At 44.4% G+C, this 24,770-nt stretch overlaps 1 protein-coding gene across 1 annotated transcript in view; it reads right to left on the reverse strand.

Annotated features, from left to right (window-relative positions):
* Positions 1-24,770, reverse strand: part of LOC129324189 (protein eyes shut homolog) — a 91,587-nt gene that overhangs the window by 33,602 nt on the left and 33,215 nt on the right. The window contains exon 3 of the mRNA XM_054971265.1: positions 15,187-15,299. Coding sequence (XP_054827240.1) covers positions 15,187-15,299 — 113 coding nt within the window. The remainder of the gene's footprint in view (positions 1-15,186; positions 15,300-24,770) is intronic.

The following is a 24,770-nucleotide window of genomic DNA, read 5'->3' on the forward strand; positions in this document are numbered from 1 at the left end:
CAGTGAAGGAGAAGAGATGGGCTTAAGGGTCCATGATTTTTTTTTCATCAAAATGAAGAGTCCTTGGGTTGTTAAAGTTTGAGAATTGCTGTCATGACAATTTTTCAAACAAAGGGCATGCTGCTTTCTATCCATTCAACTTATCCATTTATCTCTCATAAAATGTAATTGATAATAGAGACAATCCGTTCAGCTAGTAAACAATAATTTACTTCTATCCTTTATGAATCCTTTATTATCAAGGTACATCTGCATCAGCCGGTCTTTCATATGTGCGTAACTGTCTGTGCACCAATATACTTATGATCCCCTCTGGTTCACATTATGTCCCTCTTCAGTCTGTGCTGTCTCCTGCCCATCTGCTCAGCAGATGCAAGGGATAGGAAATAGAAGACTCAGACTGGCAAAGTACTGGATTCTTCTGTAGCACATCCATTATTGTTCTTCTGCCTACATTTTCTTACATTTTCACTCTTTACATAATAGGAATGGGGAAGAAATGTTTCTTAAACATCAATGCAAACTGTTATTCAGCTTTGCTTTGACAATTTGCAGAAAGGCTATCATTCCAGAATTTCCACGTTAGTATAATTTTCCATTAGGTGTTCAAATACTGGAAGAAAGGCACCTTATATTCTATCCCCTTTTCTCCAAGTTGTTTTAAATCCTGCATGGGCAAAAGCAGATTTGGAGGAGTTTTTTTAAAAATCAAAAGGCAGGGGCAGGATGGATCCCCCCCCACCTCCCTTCTGCTTCTTCACTGCCAGCTGTCCCATTTTAAAGATACTTTGTCTTGGAGCCATGACCATTAAACCAAAAATATACGCACTGTGTTGTAATGTGCCATTTGACCTTCAACTTTCTTCTCAGATGCTCTGTCAGTTCTCTGCTTTATACAACTTGGCTGTTTTCTGTATCTTGATCTGTGGTTAATAGAAATGTCCTGTTCACGAGTTACAGTGAACACACATACAATCTGTGTACAACATACACTTGATTTTTTGCTATACATTCAATGCCTTTACATCTAAACATGTGATTTAAATCCCACATTTATCCAGGTACTGGTCCCCAGTTTCATTTGCAAATTGAACACATGTTGGTTCTTTCTTACAAACCAATGTATACACATAGCAGCAGCCTTGATGTATGTTCACTGTTACATGTGAACAAAGCTAGTGTGAGTGAGGTCCACAATGTAGGGAAGACTACTGAAGCCACTGTTGTTGGTCACATGGAAAAAGACAGAGAGTTCTTGACTCCATGTAGGAGAAAGCAGCTGAGATGTGTAATGGAGTGAGGGAGAGAAAGATTCATTTGGCATTGAGAGACATGCTGCACCTGCTGACCAAACAGGGATCTCCTGGTGGCCTAACTGCACCATCTAAATGTCAATTGTCTATTTATATCCAACATTCTTGTTGGGGGTGTGTGCTATGCATGCAAAAGAATTAAATGCACACAAATACGACAGTCCTATAGTTTAGGATCCCATATTCTTAAACACAGTAAGTATAAATTGTACTAGTCTCTGATTTAAAAAGTGGAAAACATGCAGTCTGTTGAACAGAATTTTTTTAAACAAGTAGAGCAAACAGTCTTCCAAAGGTTAATGAACTGTGTATAGAGTTGGTTTTGAAGGTTCTCTAAATTCGGCACACGCATCAGCGTGCCTTTTGATATTTTGAAATCCAAACAATCTAGTTATAGAAATGGCAGAACATATCTGAGTAAATTCCAAACCACTTTAATATTCATAAGTTTAAGATATACTCACAAACCTGTACCTTAAAAGGGGGGTGGGGTTCATGAATGTTGGTTTACTTTGATTCAAACAAGCTGGGAGAATAATCAGCTAGCTAAAACTCATAACAGGGATAGCATAAACAGAAAAATCTGAGAGAAGCCAAAGGCAGAAGAGATGAGGGTAGCAAGAATATGAAGATGTCTGAAGGCAGAAAAGTTCTCATTTTTTAAAATACAGCCCTATTACAATAACTTTATATGCTTAGAAAAGTATATCACTGCAATATTTTGAAGCACCAGTATAGAATTGAGCATAAGTCACAAGCCACAGATAAAGAGAGGATAAGCTGTTACAGTAAAGCTTTAGTTCTCCTTTACAACCAGCTCTCATTGTTGCCATCCAGAGTAACTGGTTAGCCACTATGTGAAAAGGATGCTGGACTAGATGGACCACTGGTGAGTCTCATCTTGTTACATACTCCGAGGAAAACCATACATTTTGTCTTGGGGGCCAAGAGTGCATTAAGGTACTGATAGTAAAAGCTAAAGTTTCTACTAGTTACCTCATCTTCCCGCCCCCTTTAACCCGGACAGAATCAGGTGCAGAGCAGGAGGCAATTCCTGTCCCCCATTCACCCAGCCAGGATCAAGAGTGGAGCAGGTGGCGATGCCCGTTCCCTTTACCCAGCTGGGATCAGGCGAGGAGCAGGGGGCAATGCCTGCTCCTGCCTTCATCCAGCTGAGATCAGGCACCAAGCAGGGGGCAATGCCCACCCCCACCTTCACCCAGCTGGGACCAGGTGTGGAGCAGGTGGCAGTGCCCACCCCCTGCCTTCATCCTGCTGGAATCAGGCATGGAGCAGGAGGCAACACCCCCCCCCTTCACCGGCCGGGGTTAGGAGCAGATCATGAGGTAATGCCCACTCCCCCTTCAACCAGTCAGGATCAGGTGTGGAGCATGAGGCAAAGTCCCCTTCACCCAGTTGGGGTCAGTCATGGAGGAGGAGGAGGCAATGTCCACTTGGCCACCCTCCCCTTTCTAGAGCCCATTGTATTTTTCCACACAACGGGCTTTGTTACTAGTAGTGAGATAAAAACCAAGGCACAAGTTTGTTATCCACCAGCTTCATCCAAAGACTTTTATAAATGTATTTCCTAAAATATAGAAGACATTGATGGGAGTTTGATACTGAAAAAAGAGACTTTAACCTCAGATTAAAGGCAAAAAGCCAAGCCCTAGATTCCAGGGAATGTTGTGCAAACTCCATGCTTAATGCAGTTCCTGAAACACAAGATGGTACTCAGGCAATTCGGTGAAGATATAAGAAAAGTGAATAATCAATAGCTTCAGAAACAGCACTTATCCAGATACCTACATCATATTAAAACCTTTGCATTAAATGCCTCAATGACTGCAGGTACATATTGCCCACCTTTAGAAAAGAAAAAAAAGTACAAGAACATTTATCTACTTTTGCAAGTATTTAAGCTATATTGTCACTAAACGTGACACCTAAATATTTAAAGTGAGCCATTTGTTTAATTTCCATTCCATTTAACAGAGTTTAATATGACTTGAGCGTCTTTTACTTTGTATATTTTAGAAGTTTGTTTTAAAATGTTGGACTGTGAATCTCAGAGCTCATTCAGATCTTCAGGGCAATATGTGGTACACTCCTTAATGCAATTATAATACCTCAAAATGCATACTGGGAACAATGGTCTGAAAGTACTTTCTTAATTTATTCCTCCGTGTAGAAAAAATTCTCTAATGTAAGAATCTAACCAATTTTTACATAAGTCCCATGATGCAAACAAAAATTCAGAGAAAGTCTACATGTTGAATTATTGTTACCATACCATGGCACAAAAATATGGCTACAAAAATTGTGGCAACCCTAGTAAATATTACACTGGATGTCAATAGAAGCTTGGATAAGTACGCATTTTAGTTTTTTTGTTTATTTACTTATTGCAGGCTAAATGTTGCACATGAACACACAAAAGCAAACAACGATGTTTAACTTCCATTCTGCCTAAACCAAGGATTAAGGCCATAACATATGATGCTTGCCTGTATGGGCTTAAATCTACAGAAAGGTAGTTAACATTGAATTATGCAGACCCAATTTCACTGGTAATAAATTTGGCACCATAAAAGTGAGGATATTAAAATTGGAGGAATATGAAAGGCCTCACCTGCTGAATGAGGAACAATGTTCTTGTTTTTTAAAAAATGAATTGCTAATACTTTTGAAAACAGTTTCCAAATTTCCATTAAACTATCCAAGGTCTGCTATAGTACAGCTTAAAAGAACTGCTTGGCATTTGTTGGATCCCAAACAAAAGTAAAATATTTTTTTGTAATATCTCTATTAGAAAATAGATCATATGATAGAAACCATGTCATGGGGTGACATATGAAGGAGATTGCATTGTAAGACAAGCATTGTAGAATCAAAGCAATAGCAGATACACAATAGATCTGCATGCTGACAAAATAATTACATCAAAATTGGTCTTCACATACACCTGTAAAAGCTAACGGACAATTGTCCATGTGCAGCATTCACTGAAAAACCAAATGTTAGTGAATGTTTCCTCTATATTATGTCATTTCTTTTAAAACATTGCTTTTATTAACTTTAAACTGCATCTATTTTTTTTAAAAAAAACTGCAGAAGATAAGGCACTGGATTGAGAGGAGTTGGGCAGGAACATGCTTTGTTTCACATAAAGCTAAATCTACTGTCCAATTTAATTTTTTATCCGCTTATTGAAGCTAAAAGTGTAACTAGCGATATATAAATATGCACATTTTCCCCCTTTGGCTTTGGGGGGGGGGTGTCATTAGGAAATTAATTTTATTTCTGCCTCATTTTGGGGGCAAAGTTTTGTTTTTGATGGCTTCTTTCATAGTTGTTTGAACATTTGTTTGCAACTTTTGAATGTCTCCTTTTACAACATACATGTGGAAGAGAGGTTCCTGCTTTCATGTAAAACTTAACAACAATAAGGTTTATTGGATACCCATATTGAATATCATGTGATTTGCCCTTTTATTTCCTTTGTACTTATCCAATCATCATCAATATATCTAATTCACAATATTGCCCCTTGTAGATAGTTAAATCCAGAGAACAGGGCCATGAACTGACAAAAAAGACCTATTTACAATGCTGAGAAAAGCCCTAGGTTTGCAGAGAAATCTAAAATAAAAAAATACATTGATGGGTTAACCCCTCCGCCCCCAATAATATAAGCCATAACTGTCACATTAAGAAAACAATGCCCTCTCAGTGGCCATTGTGGCTGTTGCTAGGCAAATACAACAATATTGCCAGCCTTCAGGCCTTCGTTTCTGTCAGTAAAAGACAGGGGAAGGGAATAGGGCCCTTTCTAAGCTTGTTTTGACCTTTGAGAGAAGACTCATCAACCACTTGCTACCACCTGATTTGCATGACTTGCCCAGGCCTGACTTTTTGCTACTGTTCAACAACAGCCATGTCATGAGTGCCAGTGTGGTGTAGTGGTTAGTGTTTCACATTAGGATCTGTGAGATCCATGTTCAAATCCCCCCTCTGCTGTTGTGCTCAATGGGTGACCTTGGGCCAGTCACACAGTCTCAACTAATCTAACTCATATGGTTGTTGTGAGGATAAAATAGAGGTGAGTAGAATAATGTGAGTTGCTTTGGATCCCTATTGTGGAGAAAGGTGGAGTATATATGAAGTAAATAATAATAATAATAATAATAATAATAATAATAATAATAATAATGAAATAATAAACATAGCTGTAGATGGGAGGAAGGTAAAAAGTTGGTTAGTTGGTGGGTGACTGGGTGGGAAGGAGAATCTTAAGGCACTTTTGTAACATATACTACAAATATGTAAGTCCAGCATAGGTAGCAACAAAGACTCACTCTTATCATGGAAGAAATTAATTACTTCACATCAGATGCCCAGAGACAGGCAAGAGAAAACCTGCACCCTAAGTTACTGCAGCCATCTTGCAGCAATCTCTGTTTACCCCTCTCTGTCTAGCTCTTCCAGTTCCAGATGCCCACCAGTTAGGGGTTCTAGGTGCTCACCGGTGGTGGGCCATCTCCCAGTAGTTTACCTGCTTGCCTGCCAGTCACTAGTGATAGACTGGAGGTTTTGGGTCACCCGGAGGTTGTCTGCCAAGGGCAGGAACCTCGGGAACATGTGTGGTGTGCACACTACTGGCAGACACAACAACATGACTTCTGGAAGTGATGTCATTGAGCTGGCCATGAGAGTGTTCCCACACTTCATTTGGGGGCAATTTTGGCCCTAAATAGGCCAACTCTCAAAGAATCAGCACTGCACAAAGCTCAAGAGTTCTCCCATGGCTGCATGATAATAACACTTCTGGAAATGTTGGCACGAAGAGTGCGTGCACGCTTTATGTGCATGTAAGGAGTAGATTCCCGGTAAGTACTAAACATGGGCATGAACAGCATTACGAACGCAAAAAAGCCACAAACAGTACGATTGGTGGTTCACGAACATGCTGTTCATGAGACCCCATTCTAGACGAACAAGTGGTCCTCACAAGACTCGTTTGTTGTGTTGCGTCACACTGATTATTATTATTATTATTATTATCAGTGCCTGATCTGGTCAGGTTTCTGGGAGTGCTGGGCTAGGGCTCTACCCCCTCCCTCTGGTTCCAGGGCTGCTGCCAGGTCCTGGGGCAAAGCTCAGTGGGTGCCTTGGCTGAGGGTTCACATTATTATTAGTGCCTGATATGGTCAGATTTCTGAGAGTGCTGGGCTCAGGCTCTACCCCTTCCCTCTGGTTCCAGGGCTGCTGCCAGGCCCTGGGGCCGAGCTCAGTGAGCACCTCGGCTGAGGGCTCACAGTGTTCGCTCCTTTTCTTCCCTCCTTAATTCTTGTTTGCTGGCACAACTAGGCTTCGGGCCCCCGCCAAGAGTGGTCATGGGGGGGGGAGTGCAAAGGTTGCCCTGGTTGCCCCGCTGGAATCAGTACTGGGCAGGGTTCTGGAGCAGCAGAGACTCTCGCTCCCCAAAAATCACCTGTAGGGGCTGTGGAGGAGGCTGAAGAGCTCTTGCTGCCGGGGGAAGAGGAACTCCTTAAACTGTTTGAGGAGGAGGAGGGTGAGGGATCCGTGGAGGAATGGTTGGGGTTCGATGAAACATCCATCCCGTCCCCATCCCAAACTCCTGGTGCCTGCCTGCAGTCCTCCCTTCACTCCATCTTTCATTGCCAGCTCTGTGGCGTGGCCAGTAACCCTTCATCCTCCTTCCCCTGGAACACTTAGCTGTCCATGGTTCAAACTCTCTGTATGGAGGAACGTTTGGGCCCTTCCGAATGACCCCCATGTGGTGCGGTGCCATTTCTGTGATGGCCTGGTGTGCAGGGGCAATGACCTGAAGCACCTGTCATCGATGGTCCTGACTAGACACCTGAAAATGCGCCACCTGAGCCTGTGGTCTCCATCAGCCACTGAAACATCCAGTGGGGGGAAACAGAGGGCTACCAGCTCCTCTGAGCTGGGATCAGTGGGAGGGTCACTGGAATCCACCCCAAGCAATAAGTTTTCCCTGAGGATTCTGCTGGTGGAAGTGGAATGGTCAGGCAGGCCGCCCTTGGGGAGGTTGTTCCATCGCGGTCGGGGATAGTGCCATTGAAAAGGGTGAGGTTCAAGGGCTCAGGAGGCAGGCATTCGTGTCGTGGCAGAGTCGATTGCCCTGCAAGGATTCCCCCTATATGTTGTGGAGGGCATGGGCTTCCAAAGGCTACTTCAGTACTTTGTCCCATGGTTCTCCATGTCATCACGGTGCACCGTTGGGCATGAAGTCCTGCCTGCCCTCAACCAGTCTGTGTGAGATGTGGTGCTCAAGGAGCTGTTGGCAGCCAAAGGCCATACAGTACACTTCACAGTTGATCTCTGGAGCGGCTGCCAGCACGGCTACCTTGCCATCACAGCCCACTGGTGGCAACCAGAGGACTTACGCCGCCCCAAGCCACAAACTGGCACCCAGAAAAAGGTGCCATGCTTGACACTGGGCTACAGGGTAGTTCTCCATGCTCAGGGGATGGATGAGGTCCATACTGGGAAGAACATTGCCACCACCGTAAAGGTGGCATTGAAGGAGTGGATGGCTGGGGGCGGGGAAGGGTTTGTCCGTGGCTTCATGATGACGGACGCGGGAAGCAACATGTTGGCAGCCCTGAAAGAGGCATCCCTCCCGGGCCTGGTGTGTATGGTGCAAAAGCTGCACCTGGTGATGAGGGACGTGCTTGGGCTGGGGAGCAAACCAAGGGACAGCTGGGATGAGGGAACATTGTGGACACACAATCTGCTAGACAGCTGCTGCCGCATCGCTTCCCACTTCTACCACAGCATCAACTCTTCCCGCAAGCTGTTCCAGAGGAAGGGGGGACTCCAAGCACCAACTCTTTCAGGACCTGCCCACCCGCTGGAACTCCACCTACAACATGATATGTCGTCTGGTGGAGCAGAAGGGCCTGTTGCAGGACATCCTGTCATCTACGGACGTTCTGAGGAGGGGAGAGGAGCAGAGCCTCCGCTTCATGGAATGGAGAGCCTTCCCAGATGTCCCAGATGCTGAAACCCTTTAAGGAGGCCACCGAGCTCCTGTGCTCCTACGAGGCCAGCCTGATCCACGGGCTTGACCAGTTCCTGGCCAAAGAGCTCAGAAAGAGCTGCTTCCCAGGGTCAGGAACTTTGTGAGGAGGATGCAGGCGTACATGGCTGAGCGCTTGCATCCTCTGCACTGTGAGTTGCTGTACCAAATGGCCTCCTTCTGTGACCCCCATATCAAGGGCAGCATCGCCATGTGGGCGGGTCAGATGCAGCACTGGAAAAAAGGAGCTCCGCACAGCAGTGCTCTATTTCCAGAAAGAGAAGGCAGGATAGAGGGAACCGGGCAGGGGCGAGGGGCAGGCGGCGGAGAAGGAGGAGGGGGGGGGAAGAGGTGGGAAGAGAGCCACGCCAGGAGAGACCCACCCAAATGGCCCCACTTGATCTCTGGGCCTTGTCGGTGGACTGTGTGGTTGGCCGCAGCACAGTGGGAGCATCTTTCGCAGTGAAGGACTCGGTGGAGGCTATGGTGCGAGAGTACCTTACGGAGCCCACCGAGCCCCTCCATTCCAATCCGTTGGAGTATTGGGTAAGTAAATCTGCTGTATGGCCGGACCTACCCATCGTGGCAACCAACATGCTGTCCTGCCCTCCCACCAGTGTGCAGAGTGAGCGGGTGTTCTCCCACCTGGGAGACCTCCTCTGTCCTTGCCGACAACGTCTGTACCCAGATCTGGTGGACATGTTGACCTTCGTCAAGGTCAACCTCAACCTACTTGGCTATCCTTCCGTGGACCTGGACCTACCTGGGCTCTGAGCCACCCCAAGTCTACTGTGGTTCTAGGACAAGATCCTCTGCAGTGGGTTCTAGCCCCCCTCAGTTCTCGGGGCTGCTTCCATGGCTGGTAACCCTTTGTCCTCCTCTCCTAGACAAGTTCCTGTTCCGTCTTTCAACCTCTCCCTTTCTGGATGGCATCAATATGACACTTCACCACAACTTGTCCTGCCTATTGCGTCCTCTCCCTGACAAGTACCCGGTCTCTCTTTCAACCTCGCCCCCTCTGGATGGAACCACTATGACCCTTCCCAATGACCTCTCCTGTCCTGCCCATCCCGTTCTTTCCATGAAGGCAGGAAGGTGGGCAATGTCAGCTGTTGCCGCCTTTTGGCATGAGGGACAACCACAGCACTGCCACCATCTTTGGGCCTTCCCGGTCCTGCTCCTCAATGCGGCTGGTACCAACCCTTTGTTCTCCTCTCCCTGACAAGGTCCTGGACGTTCCCTCTTTCAACCTCTCCCTCTCTGGATGGAACCAGTACAACCCTTCCCAATGACCTGTCCTGTCCTGCCCATCCCTTCCTTTCCGCAAAGTTAGGAAGGTGGGTGCTGTTAGCTGCCGCCGCTCTTTGGCCACAAGGGGCAGCTCAGCTCCTGTTGCACATGTGGTTGTATGGTTCTGCACGGTTCCCCCATTCCTACTGTCCCCTCTGAGCAGGGGGAATGGGTCCCACGCTGCAACTCACGTCCTTTCCATAAAGGCAGGATGGTGGATCATGTCGTCTGCCGCTGCTGCTTCACAACTAAGTGGGTTTCTTGGCTCATGGCTTGCCAATGAAGGGGCCTTCCCAGTCCTGCTCCACAATGTGGTCGGTAACCCTTTGTCCCCCTGTCCCTGACATGTTCCCTGACGGTCCCTCTTTCAACCTCTCCCTGTCCAGAACCACTCAGATGCCTCCCAACCTCTCCTGGCCTGCCCCTACCATCCTTTCTGTGAAGGCAGGAAGGTAGGTCACGTCGTCTGCCACAGCTGGCTTGTGACTCAGTGGGTTTCTCAGCTCATGGCTCACCAATGAAGGGGTCTTGCCGGTCCTGCCCTTCGATGCAGCCGGTAACCCTTGGTCCCCCTCTCCCTGACAAGGTCTCAGTCCTTCTTTCAACCGCTCCCTCTCTGGATGGTGCCCAGATGACCCTTCCCCACGATTTGTCCTGCCCATCGCATCCTCTCCCTGACAAGTTCCCGGACAGTCCCTCTTTCAACCTTGGCCTCTGTGGATGGAACCAATACAACCCTTACCAATGACCTCTCCTGTACTGCCCATCCCGTCCTTTCTGCGAAGGCAGGAAAGTGGGTCATGTCAGCTGCCGCTGCTTTTGGGCATGAGGGGCAGCTCAAAAGCTGTTGCTGATATGGTTGTGCTGTACGGTGCCCCCCATTCCATGGGACTTGCTGGCCCCTCTAAGCAGGGGGGTATGGGTTCCTCCCACCCTTTCCGTGAAGGCAGGAAGGTAGGAGCTGTCTGCTGCTGCTGCTTTTGGGCATGAAGGGCACCTCAGGAGCTGTTGCACATATGGTTGCACAGCACAGTTCCTCCTATCCATGGGCACCTGCTGTCCCCACTGAGCAGCGGGAAATGTGTCCCGCGAGGTGTGGACAAGAGCATTGCCCTGATGTCATGATGTCCCCATCTGGGGGATGTATGTTGGTGTCTCTGACCCTCCAGGGTGTGTGTTTGTGTGTGCAAGGCCTCCACATATGCCATCATGTCTTGCTGGAGGATTTTCTTTGCAGACTGTTGCTGCTAGGTCATTTGGTTATGTGGTGGCCGCTGCCATGGCCCATCTTCTGGCCTTGGTGGAAAGTAGCCTCTGGGAGGCCTGGGGGGCAGGCATATGGGTGGTGCTGCTGGTGAGCGGCCGACCCCCCCACCCACTAGAGGGGAGGTGGCCCATCACCCCTCCCTCAGCTCGCCAGGCCCAGCTGTCGCCATCACCCACCGTAATACCTTGGTGGAAAGTAGCCTCTTTGAGGCTTGGTGGGTGGGCACATGGGGGTGCTGCTGGCAAGCAGCCAACCCTGCACCCCCTAGAGGGGAGGGAGCCTGCCACCACCTTCCCCAGCCCACCAGGCCCAGCAGCTGCCAACCTGACCCACCGTAATACCTTGGCAGAAAGCAGCCTCTAGGAGGCCTGGCAAGCAGGCACATGGGGGTGCCACTGGTGAGCAGACAAACCCCCCACCCTCTTGAGGGGAGGCAGCCCGCCACCACCTCCCCCAGCCCGCCATGCCTGGAGGCCGCTGACATCACCCACCATAATACCTTTGTGGAAAGTAGCCTCTGGGAGGCCTGCTGGGTGGGCACATGGGGGCTGTCACCAGCAAGCAACCACACACCCCACCCCCTAGAGGGGAGGCAACCCACCACCTCCTCCCCCAGCCTGCCAGGCCCGGCATCCACCAACATGACACACCTTCCGGACTTGTCGGAAAGTAGCCTCTGGGAGGCCTGGCGGGCAGACACATGGGGGGAGCTGCCAGTGAATGACCAAACCCCCTCTCCCCAGAGCAGAGGCAGCCTGCCTCCACCTCCCTCAACCCGCCAGGCCTGTCGGTCACTGACCTGATCCACCTTCCGGCCTTGGCGGAAAGTAGCCTCTGGGAGGCCTGGCAGGCAGGCACATGGGGGTGCCGCTGGTGGGCGGGTACACACCCCACCCCCTAGAGGGGCAGCAGTCCACCTCCACCTCCCCCAGCCTGCCAGGCCTGGCATCCACCAACCTGACCCACCTTCCAGCCTTGGCGGAAAGTAGCCTCTGGGAGGCCTGGCGGGTGGGCACATGAAGGGTGCCACCAGCGAGCGGATAAACCCCCACCTGTTAACGGGACATGTTCATTACTGTTCGTCTGTTCGTGTTCGTCAATGGCAACGAACAACAAACAGAGTGTTCAGGTTTTCCCCCCTGTTCTTGCCCATGTCTAGTAAGTACCCAGTCCCCCCTTTCCTGCCAGGAAGGTATAGGGACCTTGTATCCCTTTTCCAAACTCAGAACCTCCTGTTCCTTCATGCACATGAACATGTGCATGCACGTTCACACTCACATAACCCTCTATGCACCTCAGCTAGGAGAGGTCACTTCCTCTGAGGTTTAATGGACACTTAATAGAGCTATCACCTAACATTTAACACTCATTGATTTAACAAAGCCATGGTACAAACAAATGGTATATTACAAGATTTGGCACATTAATTCACAACACTGTTTGTGGGTTTTACTTCATTTCTACCCTGTCTTTCTCCACAGTGGGGATCCAAAACAGCTTACATCATTCTCCTCTCCTCCATTTTTCCTCACAATGATCCCGCGAGGTAGGTAAAGCTGAGAATGCGTGACTGGTCCATGAATACTGAGCGAATGTTCATAGCAGAGTGGGGAACTGAACCTGCGTTGCCCAGTTCCTAATCTGTCACTCTAGCCATTATGCAACATGGGTTAAGGATACTTTTAATGGCAATTCTGAGGCTTGATTCAATGTGATGCTGGCAGAGACAAGTGCCCTTTCCCATGGAACATAGCACCTTTTTAAAACTGGGCTGCTACCTGGGCAAAGCATTTACACAACATAGGTTTATTGTTCAAAACAGAGACTGTGTGACTGCACAGTCCAACGGGAAACTGCTTTTTGCCTCAGCCAGCAACACATTTCAACCAGGCCTTCCTTACCTGACCTGAAGATTTCTTAGCCTTGCCCCATTGTTATACATGTACAGCCAACAATCCTTCATAAAACACACATAAACCAATTAACATTGTAATTAGTTTGTTTTGAAATGGGAACATTTACAAATACACTAAGCTCTTCAAATTATCTTGGTTGTGAAGCCATGCCTCTAGGATTAGGGTTAAATTTAGATTCCTTACACCAATTTTTTGAGGCAATGGGTTTGTTCTTGTCTGACACAAAAGCATAGGAAAGTAAAACATGGCATTAATTTTGTTTCCAATGTGCACATTCTGGAGCTTCACATGTGCCCTTTATGACTGAATCCCACCCATTGAGTCTCAGATAACCTCCCTAGGTGTGAGATCTCTGCAACAAGTGTCAGATCAAGAGCCTTTGGTGCCTTGGTACATGTTCAGTACTCACATGATGCTCTTCTTAATTATTTGGAGTTAGTTTGCAGTTTAATAGATGTAATTTTTGTAAGCTGCCTTAGACTCAAAAGATGCAGGAATTAATGTTAACATAAACAAATAAACAAATCTATAGTTTATCACATGTCAAGGGGTAAAATTTTAAAATATTTGCAAAAAATAAAAGGATACTTTTAATGGCAAAACCTTAGCCAACAGGCATCAATTCTGGTCACAAACTTTCTATTAAATTTTTATGGTATAAATAGAAATCTGAATCTAGATTTTTACACCAAGTAAAGAGAAACTACAAGGGAAAAAAAACCCTAATTTTTGAATTAAACCAAAGTAGTCGTGGAATTGGTTTAAATCTCTAGTTGTGACCTGTTATTCCAGCTTTAACAGCTGCACAGCAGGCATAAATTTAATGGAGTTTTCCATTCAGTGCATATCTATATTATAAAACGCTGTATTTATTTTTAAAGGTATAATTGCTGAGCAAAAAATAAAGGTGACAGTCATACTTAAAGCTGGGAATAGAATATAACCATGGTGACTATACAAAGGAACCAGGTTTGCCACTCTGCAAATGCTGGGACTGTAATTTAATGGTATGAGATCCATGGCCTGTGCAATTGCTAATGGCCTGTGAAATTGCTAATACAGAATTGGAACATGTCTCCCTTTTGAATGAGATCTAATAAATAAGTTCAGTTTGCAAATGAAACCATATGGGTGCTGAACCGTGTAGGAGCTGGTTCCTCACACACAGTTTAGCTAATTTCAACTATGCCAGCACAACGGTTTCCATAAAAGAATCTTAGTTATAATGAATGATGATGATGATTTTCAAACTGGAGAAGCTCAGAATACGAGCTCACCCATTTTTTTTTTTAAAGATCATTTTGAATCAGGCCTGGATCCCACTGGATTTGGACCTAACTTGAAACAGGTTTTCCCTTTACTATTTTGGCTAGCAAGGAGAGCTTTTTAGAAGAACCAGTTTAGGCCTCATGTAAGTCTTCCATTAATTGCCAGGGATTCACTTCATGCCAGTGTTGGGGATTATGGGATTTATTATTTTATTTGACTCCAGAACTGAATTGGGAGACACAAAAAGACGATAAATCCCATAATTTTTGGCAGGAAATAATGGCTATGGAGAATGGCTTTTGATTCACAGCTAGCAAGAAGCCCTACAATTACCCTTCTTTGCTGTTAGTTACTCATTCCTGTTTGCAAAGATAAAATGTTTTTACTTGCGGACGGAAGAGCTGGCATGTACTTCATATAATTTTTCAGCACCCCCCACCTTGAAACCTTTGAAGTTTTCAGCTGGACCATATACAAAGCACACATGGTTTTCAAGTAGGTTGGGAGAGAGGATTTTTCCATATCTGTGTTTGTTTACACCTACTTTTGCAAATGAGTTATATTGTCTAAAGGATGCTTAAGTAACAGCAAGCCACAGCAATGTAAAGGAACACAAAATATTTTTCATGCGCTGCAAATTCTAGCATTTCCTGCCATTTGTACTATTCAAGTGCAGCACCAACCCTTTCTGCATCTCACACATCACATTAATGGAAATTCTAGTACAATGAGGAGAAATATATAGCAGCATTTTCTTCTGTCTCTCTCTCCCTCCCCCACTTTATCTTGCATTTTCTTTTTCAAGCTACAGTGCCTGAGCTGCCACTGGGCAAAAGCCCAGCATATGTAAGTTGTCAAGCTTAATTGGACTATTCTACCAAAAAAATTCTCTTCCACAAATGAAGGAGAAAAAGGGAATATGAAGCAAAAGAAAAATATTTGCTAAAATCATTCTTCTGCACACATTTCAAATCTAGTTGAAAATGAAACACAGTTCCTGGAGAGAAGAAAATCTGAAGGATCAGTTTCTTTTTATTTGAAAAGACACAAAAGGTGATTTACCTGCAGCTGTCAATATTGTTTTTGTCCACCGCATTAGAACGGGTGAAAGGTCCCAGATTATTGATTTCTGTAACTTCTATACAGCCTGTAAAATTGTAGACAGGTTCTGTCACCTAAAAAGGAAAGGGGGGATCAAAAGAGTCAGACTTCTATCATAGTTGTGATACACAGCAGAAACAATCCTTAAATCACACACTTCCCTGCCCTGGGGAATTTGGCCTGATTCTAGATGTCAGATGAACGGCAATCAGGTTAGTGCTGTATAACAACATGCTTGAACAGCATTGCATCATCCCTCTAGGCAATAGTGAGGGTGGTATCCCGGGCAATGAACACAAAACCACCATTTTTGGATGAAAATAGGCCATTGGAGCATTGACAAGGCATAAGGCAATGAATCCACTGCATTGAACACCCCCTGGCTACCTGATGGACACTGGCTACCTGGGCACTGCAGGATGGCACTCCAGGAGAGGCCTGAGCAGTTCTTGCCACCCAGAGTGAAGCCTGCATTGCCAGCCTGGCACATATTCTTCACCTTCCCTCAGATCCCTTAAGGGGACCCCAAAAGGGAAAGGGTAAGTCACCCAGTCAGCATGATTCACCCCAGTGGATCCAGCCCAATGCCTCAAAATTGCCAGAAAGAGTTGAGAGGCAAACCTCCAGCCGCAGCTGGCACCAAGGAAGGGAAGGGAAGAATAGTCGTGTGTCTCTGACACCCAACAAAGGAATGACAGCACTGACCATGAGAGGCTGCAATGTCATCCGCTGGTAAGTCTATGAACCCCTTTCTTACTGGGTTGTCTTTGAGCACTTACATAAAAGCACTTTGAACACAGAAAGCACTATACAAATACTAAGTATTATTCTTCAGGTAGGTAGCCATGTTGGTCTGCAGTAGAACAGCAGTGAGTCCAGGGGCAATGACCAACAAGATTTTCAGAATATAAGCTTTCAAGAGTCTAAGCTCTCTTCTTCAGATATTTTTGTATTATTCTTACTCAGCTTTTAAAGTGCCAAAGATAATTTTGTAATGACAAGTTAGCACTTAAGGTGGGTTTTTTGTGTATGTAAACTAAGAATCTTAGTTGTTTCTGAGTATATTCGTTGCAGGTACTTCCCTATGCTAGGAGAAGGTGATTGCATATTTTAAACAGTATGAAATATAAAGATATTAATATCATCCAAGCACAGTAAAGTCCTATTGATTTTAGTGGGAAAGGCTTATGCATGTGTTACCTCTCCCATTGAAATCAATGATATTTAACTTTAGCTCAATTGCATCCCAAAATTTATTAACCCTATATATTTTCTTGCCAATAAATGCCAGCCATCCTCTCACTCAAAGACCTTATACTGATATTTGAGAAAAATCTCCATTCTTCAGTACTTCTCGTTTAGACAGTACTTTGCAGTCTTTGTTCCATTATCCTAAATTCGACCTTGAAAGAAAAGTTGGTTTTCCCCCGTCATGTAGAAGTATGTTATTGATAACAACTAGCACAAGACATGCCAAGTTATTTTGGCGCTTCTGCACTGTTTCCAGGAAGTATAGTTAGTATCATAAGATGCAGTCAAGGCATAATCTTCTACCTATTAATTTCTGATCTTTGGGTTCTGTTATCATCCTTGATCTTTTCCTTCTGTGTGCTAAAGTGTGTTTGTACTAATGATTAATTAATTAAGAAGACGAAGAGAAGCAAAAGTAATCAATGCTACCAGCTTGGTACACTGAAAAAACAGTATTAACATGTGGAAAGTACTATTATAACCCACAATACTTATCTTGTTCTATTTGCTTGACCATGTTGCTTTAAGCAAAGAATGCTAAAGTTATGAAGTCTGGTATCATTGCCCATGCTTTTCCTCTTCTGGTCCGGGCAGCAAAACTCCTCAGATCTACTGCTAAATAATTCTTGCTTTTTATTTAGTTCTGTTTATTACAGCTGGCAGCGGGGCTCATATTGTCAGGGATGGGACTCTAGAGACAAAGCAAGCTCAGGCAGCCAAATCAGTACAGTTATAAACAGGCAGGCAAATAAACGGAGGAAGAAAAACAGCTAAGTTCTTACCCAAGCAATCAGGGTGAGAAAACCAAGGCATCGTTGTAAGAGCAACAGAACTCTACAGAACCATCGGATCCCTGCTGACCTGACATATAAACTGCTTTCCACTGGCCATTGGTATAGCATTAACATTCAGCACAGAGAAAGCTCTTTACAGTGAATAGTGATCATAGCAGAGTTACCAAACTCATGGTGGACCTGGAGTTCTCCCAGGATCACAATTGATCTTCAGACTACAGTTGCACTGGATGAAGGGGCAGCTTCAGAAGGCAAACTCTATGGCATCACGTTCCCACTGAAGACCTTCCCCCCCCACCTCACGCTTCATCTTCCCCAGTTCTTCAAGCCAGACTTGGCAACCCTGCATAACCGACATAGCGTTTAAGGTACTGGGGCTATGGGGACCAGGTCTCCTGCTATACTGGGAGAACTCCTGTCCCTGGTCCCCCACCACTTTTCTGTGTGGCAGCAGAAGAACTTTGGGCAGAAAAGTGACACTGTAGAAACTTTCAGTGCCATAACCAGTAGTGACAGCATTGCACATCACCACATGATGCTTAGCCTCATCATCAGAAGGTTCCAGGCTTAGTTGCCTGGGTTCCTGGCTGGCTTGCACATCTGCATTTTCCAAATGGTAATCCTTTCCCGAACTGTATATCAAAATGAGAAAGTTCCCAATGGAATGTAATAAACTTCTAGACCTAACTGCCTTGTTTTCCTCATCTCTCTTCATCTTGTTCTTGGCTCTTCTTCAGCTGTTCTTATGCTCATTGATATCAAATTACCTCAAAGTTCCTCTCCCTCACTCCCCAGGCTTTTAGACTGGTTTCCTACTAGGTGGAAGTATAAGAAGCTGTATAGGTCAAGTTTCCCACTAGTCCAGCATTCTAACAGTGGCTAGCAAGAGGCTTCCAGGAAGCTCACAAGACGGCTCTCCCTATAATAATGCCTTTGAAGGTTCTATATTTTGCTCTCATAAGTACTAATAAACTCATAAACAAGTGTTCTATCTTGGGCCACCAGAACATTGCATTCATTTTTATTCAAGGAGAAAGTATGCTGCAAACTTAACAAAAATGCCAGCTGTGTGTTGAGTAAACGCCTCTGGATTAGTTTGATGATTTGCTCACTACTGAAAATGAACAGTGTTACAAGTCGTTCTGTATAATGGTGGCATTCAGCTGCTGTAGATGCACCCTCACAATTTACTGGCCCGCTTGGATTATGAATGCTCCAGGGGCATCACGGGAAGGTCATGCACACTGAAAATCAGATACATTACGATGTATGCGCTGCTTCAGTGCCTGCACAGATGGCAACATTAATCAGTTGGTGGCATTCATTATGCTGGCCCATGTTCAGAACTGAAGGTATCGAACTAAAGTTCCCAGGAAGCAGAGCAAGGACACAAACCTAATTAATGCAAACAAACACAAACTTCTTCAGCTTTGGATGTCAGGCAAAGAGGTAACATGAACAAGGTAGAACACTAGAACTCACACAGCTTCTATCCAGGGCCATTTCCGCACGTCCTTAAAGGGAAAGTGCAGTTCCAGAAAAGGTGCCAGAAAAACAGAAGCCAAACAGCCAGAAACTGTTTTGAAAAAGTAGACATCTGGAATGAAGTGGAATATCTGCTAGGATTGGCCAGCCTGGAAAAAACTAGTAATAGAATGGAATTATTCTGGAAACCCCAGAACAGAAACTGAAAAAGAAATTTTCTTGGTGCACACCCCGTCCCCTAGTAAGTATCTTAAGTAAATTTCTATACTATTCCAATCTTTCAAAGTTGTTGAGAATCTATGCAATTACTATTATTTAGAATGTAGTGTAACAAGAACCATTGAAGTAGAGCAGAAGTGTAGAAAATAGGGTTGGCTGAAGCTTTGGGAGCAGTGACGTGGGGGGCACCGGTATTATGTATGCTGTGATATTCCAGAGGAGACTGGAAGTGACCACATCAGTCTAGGAATCACCAGAAGTTCCATGGTAAAACCATAGAATGTCTAGTGATTCCTAGAGCAATGTGACATCACTTCTGGGTTTCTTCCAAAGAAACCCACTGTGAGCAATGCCAACATTTTAAAAAAGTTCTCTTTCCACCACCTGTGGGAGGTCTCCTGATGGTAACCCCAGTAGTAAATGAGGACAGAGAATGCAAGGGAGATGGATCCATTATGCACTTCACATAGCACTGAACAGCATGACAATCCTTATGCAATCAACTCCGTTATGACCCACACTGTTCACACTGTGGGAGGCTGTTACCTTGAACTTGATCCTTCTCATTGTTCTCTCCTATATATAAAACTATCCTAAATTAAATAAAATGATTTATCAGCCATACACTATAATGATGGCTGTGTGTGTGTGTTTAAAAAAAATCATCCCTCTCCTTTCTTAACCTTCTTGTGTTGTTTTATTATGCTTTTGACCTTCCTTATTTCAACATTACACAAGTGCTAATATTTCAGATCAAATTCTCATTCTTGTTGGGATAAGCAGGGAAACAATAGCCGCTGATACACCAGTCAAGGGTCAAAAGCAGCATAGTTATAGCATTTATATCAGCTGCTTTCTTCATCTGAGCTCTTTTCAACATTGCTAATGTCAAGTTAGTGTGGGCAAAATCATCACCATAGCAACCTGAAATCTATATTGCACACAGAAGAGCAAATTAACAATGCAGCTTGGGAATATAAAAAAGTAAGGGGAGGGGGTTATCTGCATTTTCTTGAAGACTATATTCTTCGTAAATATTTCATGTTCTATCATGATAGCCATAAGACAGGAATCCACCAACTGATTCCCTGGTCACTTCCTCAGGATTTTGATCACTGTTGTTCAGAACATAATGGTTTCCCTCTTAGATGAAAATAAAATAGTTCTGAGCACTGCCTTATTGCCCTAAGCACCAGTGTCTCACAAGCATTTCTGTCAAGCAACACTCACCCACATGGGGAATGCTAGGCTAAATGAACTGGGAAGGAATACATATTTCAAAACACGCTTAGGAATAACAGCAGCTAATAGGAGGGGCAAAAAGAGATGGAGTTCTTTTGTCTTCTAAAAAATGCTGTAGAAAAGCTACTAGACTCAGCAGAAGCTGCTCCTCTCCTAGGCTTCATCAACATTTTTATATTGAAATTCATTTACGTTTCTACACAGATGCATAGAATAGTTTACTCTTTTGAAAGCTTTCAACGTCAGTATTAAAAATTTAACAACCAAGATTTCCCCCCAATGCGTAAAAAGGACAATCTGTCATTTAGATTTTGTTTTTGTTTTATTTAAACTCATAACAATAGAAAATATTTGTCATTTTCTATCGTACTTTGGTTCTAAGATATTTAAGGGCTTGTTTACACATAAATATATGTCACTTGACTACTTAGTGCTTGATGACTTGTCACAGAATGTGTGAACTGACTCAATGCAAAAGTATCATATCAGAGGCAATATAAAAGCTCCTGGCCATTCATTTACAAATGCTAGTTATCACATAAAGTAGCATTTAGAGTTATCCAAATCTTAAAGGGAAGAAATTCAAATAAGTTTTTTTCAAGTCCATCAAAAGTAAAAGATTAGAGGGAATTTTGGTGTATTGTCAGTGTTGACATGGGGATGTGCTATTCGGGTTCAGAATTTGGTAAAAAAATGCTGAATTTTAACTGATTCAGTAAAATTCGGTATTACGAAACTTAATTCTATATTATCAAATTTAAATTTATCAAATTTATTTAGTAAAATTTGGTAATCATGGCTAGGCTGTTCCTTGCTCTTCCTTTGCTAAGGAACAGCAAAGAAACACTGCTTCTTGTCTTTTTTAACTAGATATGGGGGGAGTGAGGCAGAGGCAGAAGGGAGCACAGCCCTATGTTGACACATGCAGCTGATGACTGTACCATGACTGTACCAGTTCCACCTCTAAAGTTCCCAAGACTTGATGAATAATAATGTAACCATCACAAGCGGGGATGCTGTGAATTTTATGACAAACATGTCCAACCGTCAAACTCAGGCAATGAAAAGTACACCTAACAATGACTTTTGTTTTTGGCTGACTAGGGCTGCTTCCACAGCTGAAATTCACAAGGAAGATTACAGGTTATCTTCCTCAGGCTTCTAAACTGTTCCCACTTCATACAAGCAAGTCATCTTTCACCCTAGTCTGTCATAGGAAGCTGCTTGTCTGTTGTTGTATGTGGGTGGGAAAGATACATGTACTCTTGGCATGCATCGTTGTGAATGTGTTCTACTTTCCAGTCCAAATTCAAAGAGTGCAAAGAAGAAAACCCTCATTCGACCACGTCTTACTTTAATGCTAAAAGAAAAAACGGTTTTGCTTCCACATCTGATTTAAGGGGAGATTCCCTAACATGGGCCTGCATAAGGGCTGCTCTTCTGCTTATTGCAGATGTCTACAGCCTGGGCTTGGCAGCTTGGTTCCTAACCTGTAGCTTGCGGCTGTGGGCTGCATGGACTCTGCTGGCAGAACCGGCACCACACTGGGAAGATCTTGCTACTTATCTCCTGGTTCATAGTTGTACTGGGGCCTGTTGGGTTACATGTCTTTTATTTAAATTGTATTTGGGGGTCTGTAAGTAAGCATTCCATTATTTAAGCTGCTTCATGTTCCCAGGGTGGGAGAAAAGCTGAGTAAAACATTGAATTAAATGAATATAAATAAATAAATAAGGACAGAATCTTTGAAAAGTGGCAAGCCACTCCTACAAGTTTGGAATAAATGCTGAGAATTTGGAAAGGGTGAAATTAAGACTATATTTTAAATATATAATACTAATATCTGGGATGGAAAATTAGCAACTCAATAAGTCAAAATAATATCAAGGGATCATAGTAATAGTTAAATCTAGCCTCCCACCCGCCGAGACCCTTCACTCTCAGGGCTACAAGTGTTCCAGCCTGATTTCTAGCTGAAATCAGGAGGCTGTGGGCGATCTGTGTGCCCCACCAGCCAGAAAAACAGCACCTCGGATGATCCGGAGCTCCGAATCACGTGGGTCTTGCCATTACCCCAACCCGGAAGTCTCCAAAGGCTCTTTTCTTTATTGGGGATGATGCAAGGAAGGACTTCAGGTATGTAACTTGAATGGAGGGAGAGGTGGATTGTTTAGCATCTTCAGAAAACATTTTAAAAGGTTAAGGGATGGTACCCACATGGGGCAGAGTATGTTCAAGCACAGTCAAAAGAGCACAGCAATTGGTGGGCAATTCCAAATACCTGCTTTCTCTCATACTTGTGCTCTGTGCCTTATAAAACCTTTTACATTATAGATTTTGTGAGTACATAAAAATTGCTAACTTTGAATACTTGACCACAAAATAATTATTATTAGTTGAGATTAGTTCAGAGTTCAGCATTATAGGAACATTCCGATTAACACGTAAAGGAAGTGTGTGCATACACGTGCATGCAAGTGAGCTTTCCCCCACCACTCTTGGATCCTGAGAATTCATAGAATGTATGGATTTTTACAAAAACAGACTGTGTGACCAGGGAGAGTTAACCCTGATCTTTTCTACACCTTTAATTTGCTGTGCTCCATTTCTTTTAGCATTTTTCTCCCAATAAGGATTACTTCTAGTACTGGAACCATGCTGGAAAAAAATGCTTCAGCCACTGCAACACAGTGTAGTCAATATTTTTAAAAGATAGCCTTCCTGCTTTAGTTTAGACATGAATGCATGAAGAGGATGTGCAAGGTCTCCCACCAGTATATATTACTGTACCCATTATCTGCTTTTTGGTTTGCTAATTGTCAAGCTATGAGTTTACAATTAAGAAATGAATTATTAAGAGAAATGCTGCTAATTCCTCTTTACTCAACTTCTTCCTGAAAACTAATCATCCATGTCTTTTAATCTTTTTAGTAATTTGGAGACAGTTTCTAAATCAATTGTTTTGCTTAGAGAGAAATTTGAAGAGATAAGGGGCAGGAAAGGAGGTTCTGCAAATTTTCATAAAATTCTCTCTGTAGATGCTCAGAAGAAGGCAATGTCTTCCCAAACCTCCCTATCCACCTACTAAAGCAGCATTACATAAAACAACGGCAAGGGCTCAAGTTACAAAAAGGTGCAGTGATTTCTCTACAAACAGAAATCAAAGATAAATGAAAGAGAAGTCCCATTTTAAAAAGAATAAGAGGAATCAATGGCTATACCTTAAAAAGTGAATTTCAGAAAAATAAATCCCCTCCCCATGACAATGCTAGTGGAAAGCCTGTATCCAAAAGAAAAAAAGATTACTGCAACGCATCAGTCAAATGTATTGCTAGGTACAGTCACATCTTGGCATTTTGGGAATTGTCCTGTATTCAAAAGCACCTATGGCTGCATAAGTGAATGACAGACTTATTAATGTCATGCTGCGAGAACACTGATGCATTGCTGCCGAAGGCTTACAAATTGTGGAATAAATCCTTTAAAACTACACTACACTTCAAGGTCCCCCCTCAAGATCATGTAAAGCCAATTTGTTCGGTCTTAACAATTCTATAGCTGTTTCTACATTATTAGGGTAGATAAAATCAGTTAAAGGATAACAAGTAGGTAATTTTCTCATTTTGACAAGGTGTCTAAAAGTTTTCATGATTGTAGAAGACCTACTGAGGTATATCAATAGAAGCAACAACAAAAAACTCTTTCAAAACAATAAAAACATACTTTTTATTTTTGCTCCCCCATTCGGAATGAAGAGACAGGCATAAGGCTTAGGTATAAATTTGGGGCATTTATTGACCAACTTAATAACGGCAAGGGTATAACTAGCGGTACAGGTCAAGACAAGGGGTCAATTGGACCTACTCCTCGACCTGCTTGGGCGAGCACTCCCTGCCCCAGGTGCGAGCCATCCATGTGAATGGCTGTAACCCAGCTGGCCAGGTGAATGGTTCCCCCCTTAAAGCTCCATACACCGCAGCCGTGAAGCCCGAGGGAAGGACTTGTACAGGGGGTCCCACAGGCAGTCTGCCCTCTCAGCTGGCAGCCGTACAGCCCGCCAGCCAATCCCTGACAGACCCCTATTCCCCACCAATGGGGAGGTGCCACCGGGTGCTCACTGGCCTGCTCTGTCTACCCAAATCTAACCTGCCACAGCTAGGGCCAAGCCTCTGCTTAGGCCCTTGCACCCCACAGTTGGCCTAGTGCCAACCAATACCCTTGCCGGCAGTTACCACAGAATATTGTGTTTCCCTTCACCAAAAGGTGAACACCAACACCTCTGTAGAGGTTGGCAACTTCAGCCCTAATGCCAGGAAAGGGCAAACAAATACCCCTCCTGCTCCCCAAGCCTTTTAAAGGGCAATTTTGACCTTATGCCACGCCCTCTCATAACCTCTGTAGAGGTTGGCAAATTCAGCCGTTATGCAGGGGCGTGGCAAATAGATGCTCAGGCCCTCCCGACAGCTTTCTCTAGGGCTCTGTTGGCCATACATCTAGCCCCAATCTAGTGGGTCTCAATCTTCCCACCATCATGACGCGGAAGCATTGCAGACC

The sequence above is a fragment of the Eublepharis macularius genome, chromosome 1 (assembly GCF_028583425.1).
Source record: "Eublepharis macularius isolate TG4126 chromosome 1, MPM_Emac_v1.0, whole genome shotgun sequence".
In the NCBI taxonomy this organism is placed as follows: domain Eukaryota; kingdom Metazoa; phylum Chordata; class Lepidosauria; order Squamata; family Eublepharidae; genus Eublepharis; species Eublepharis macularius.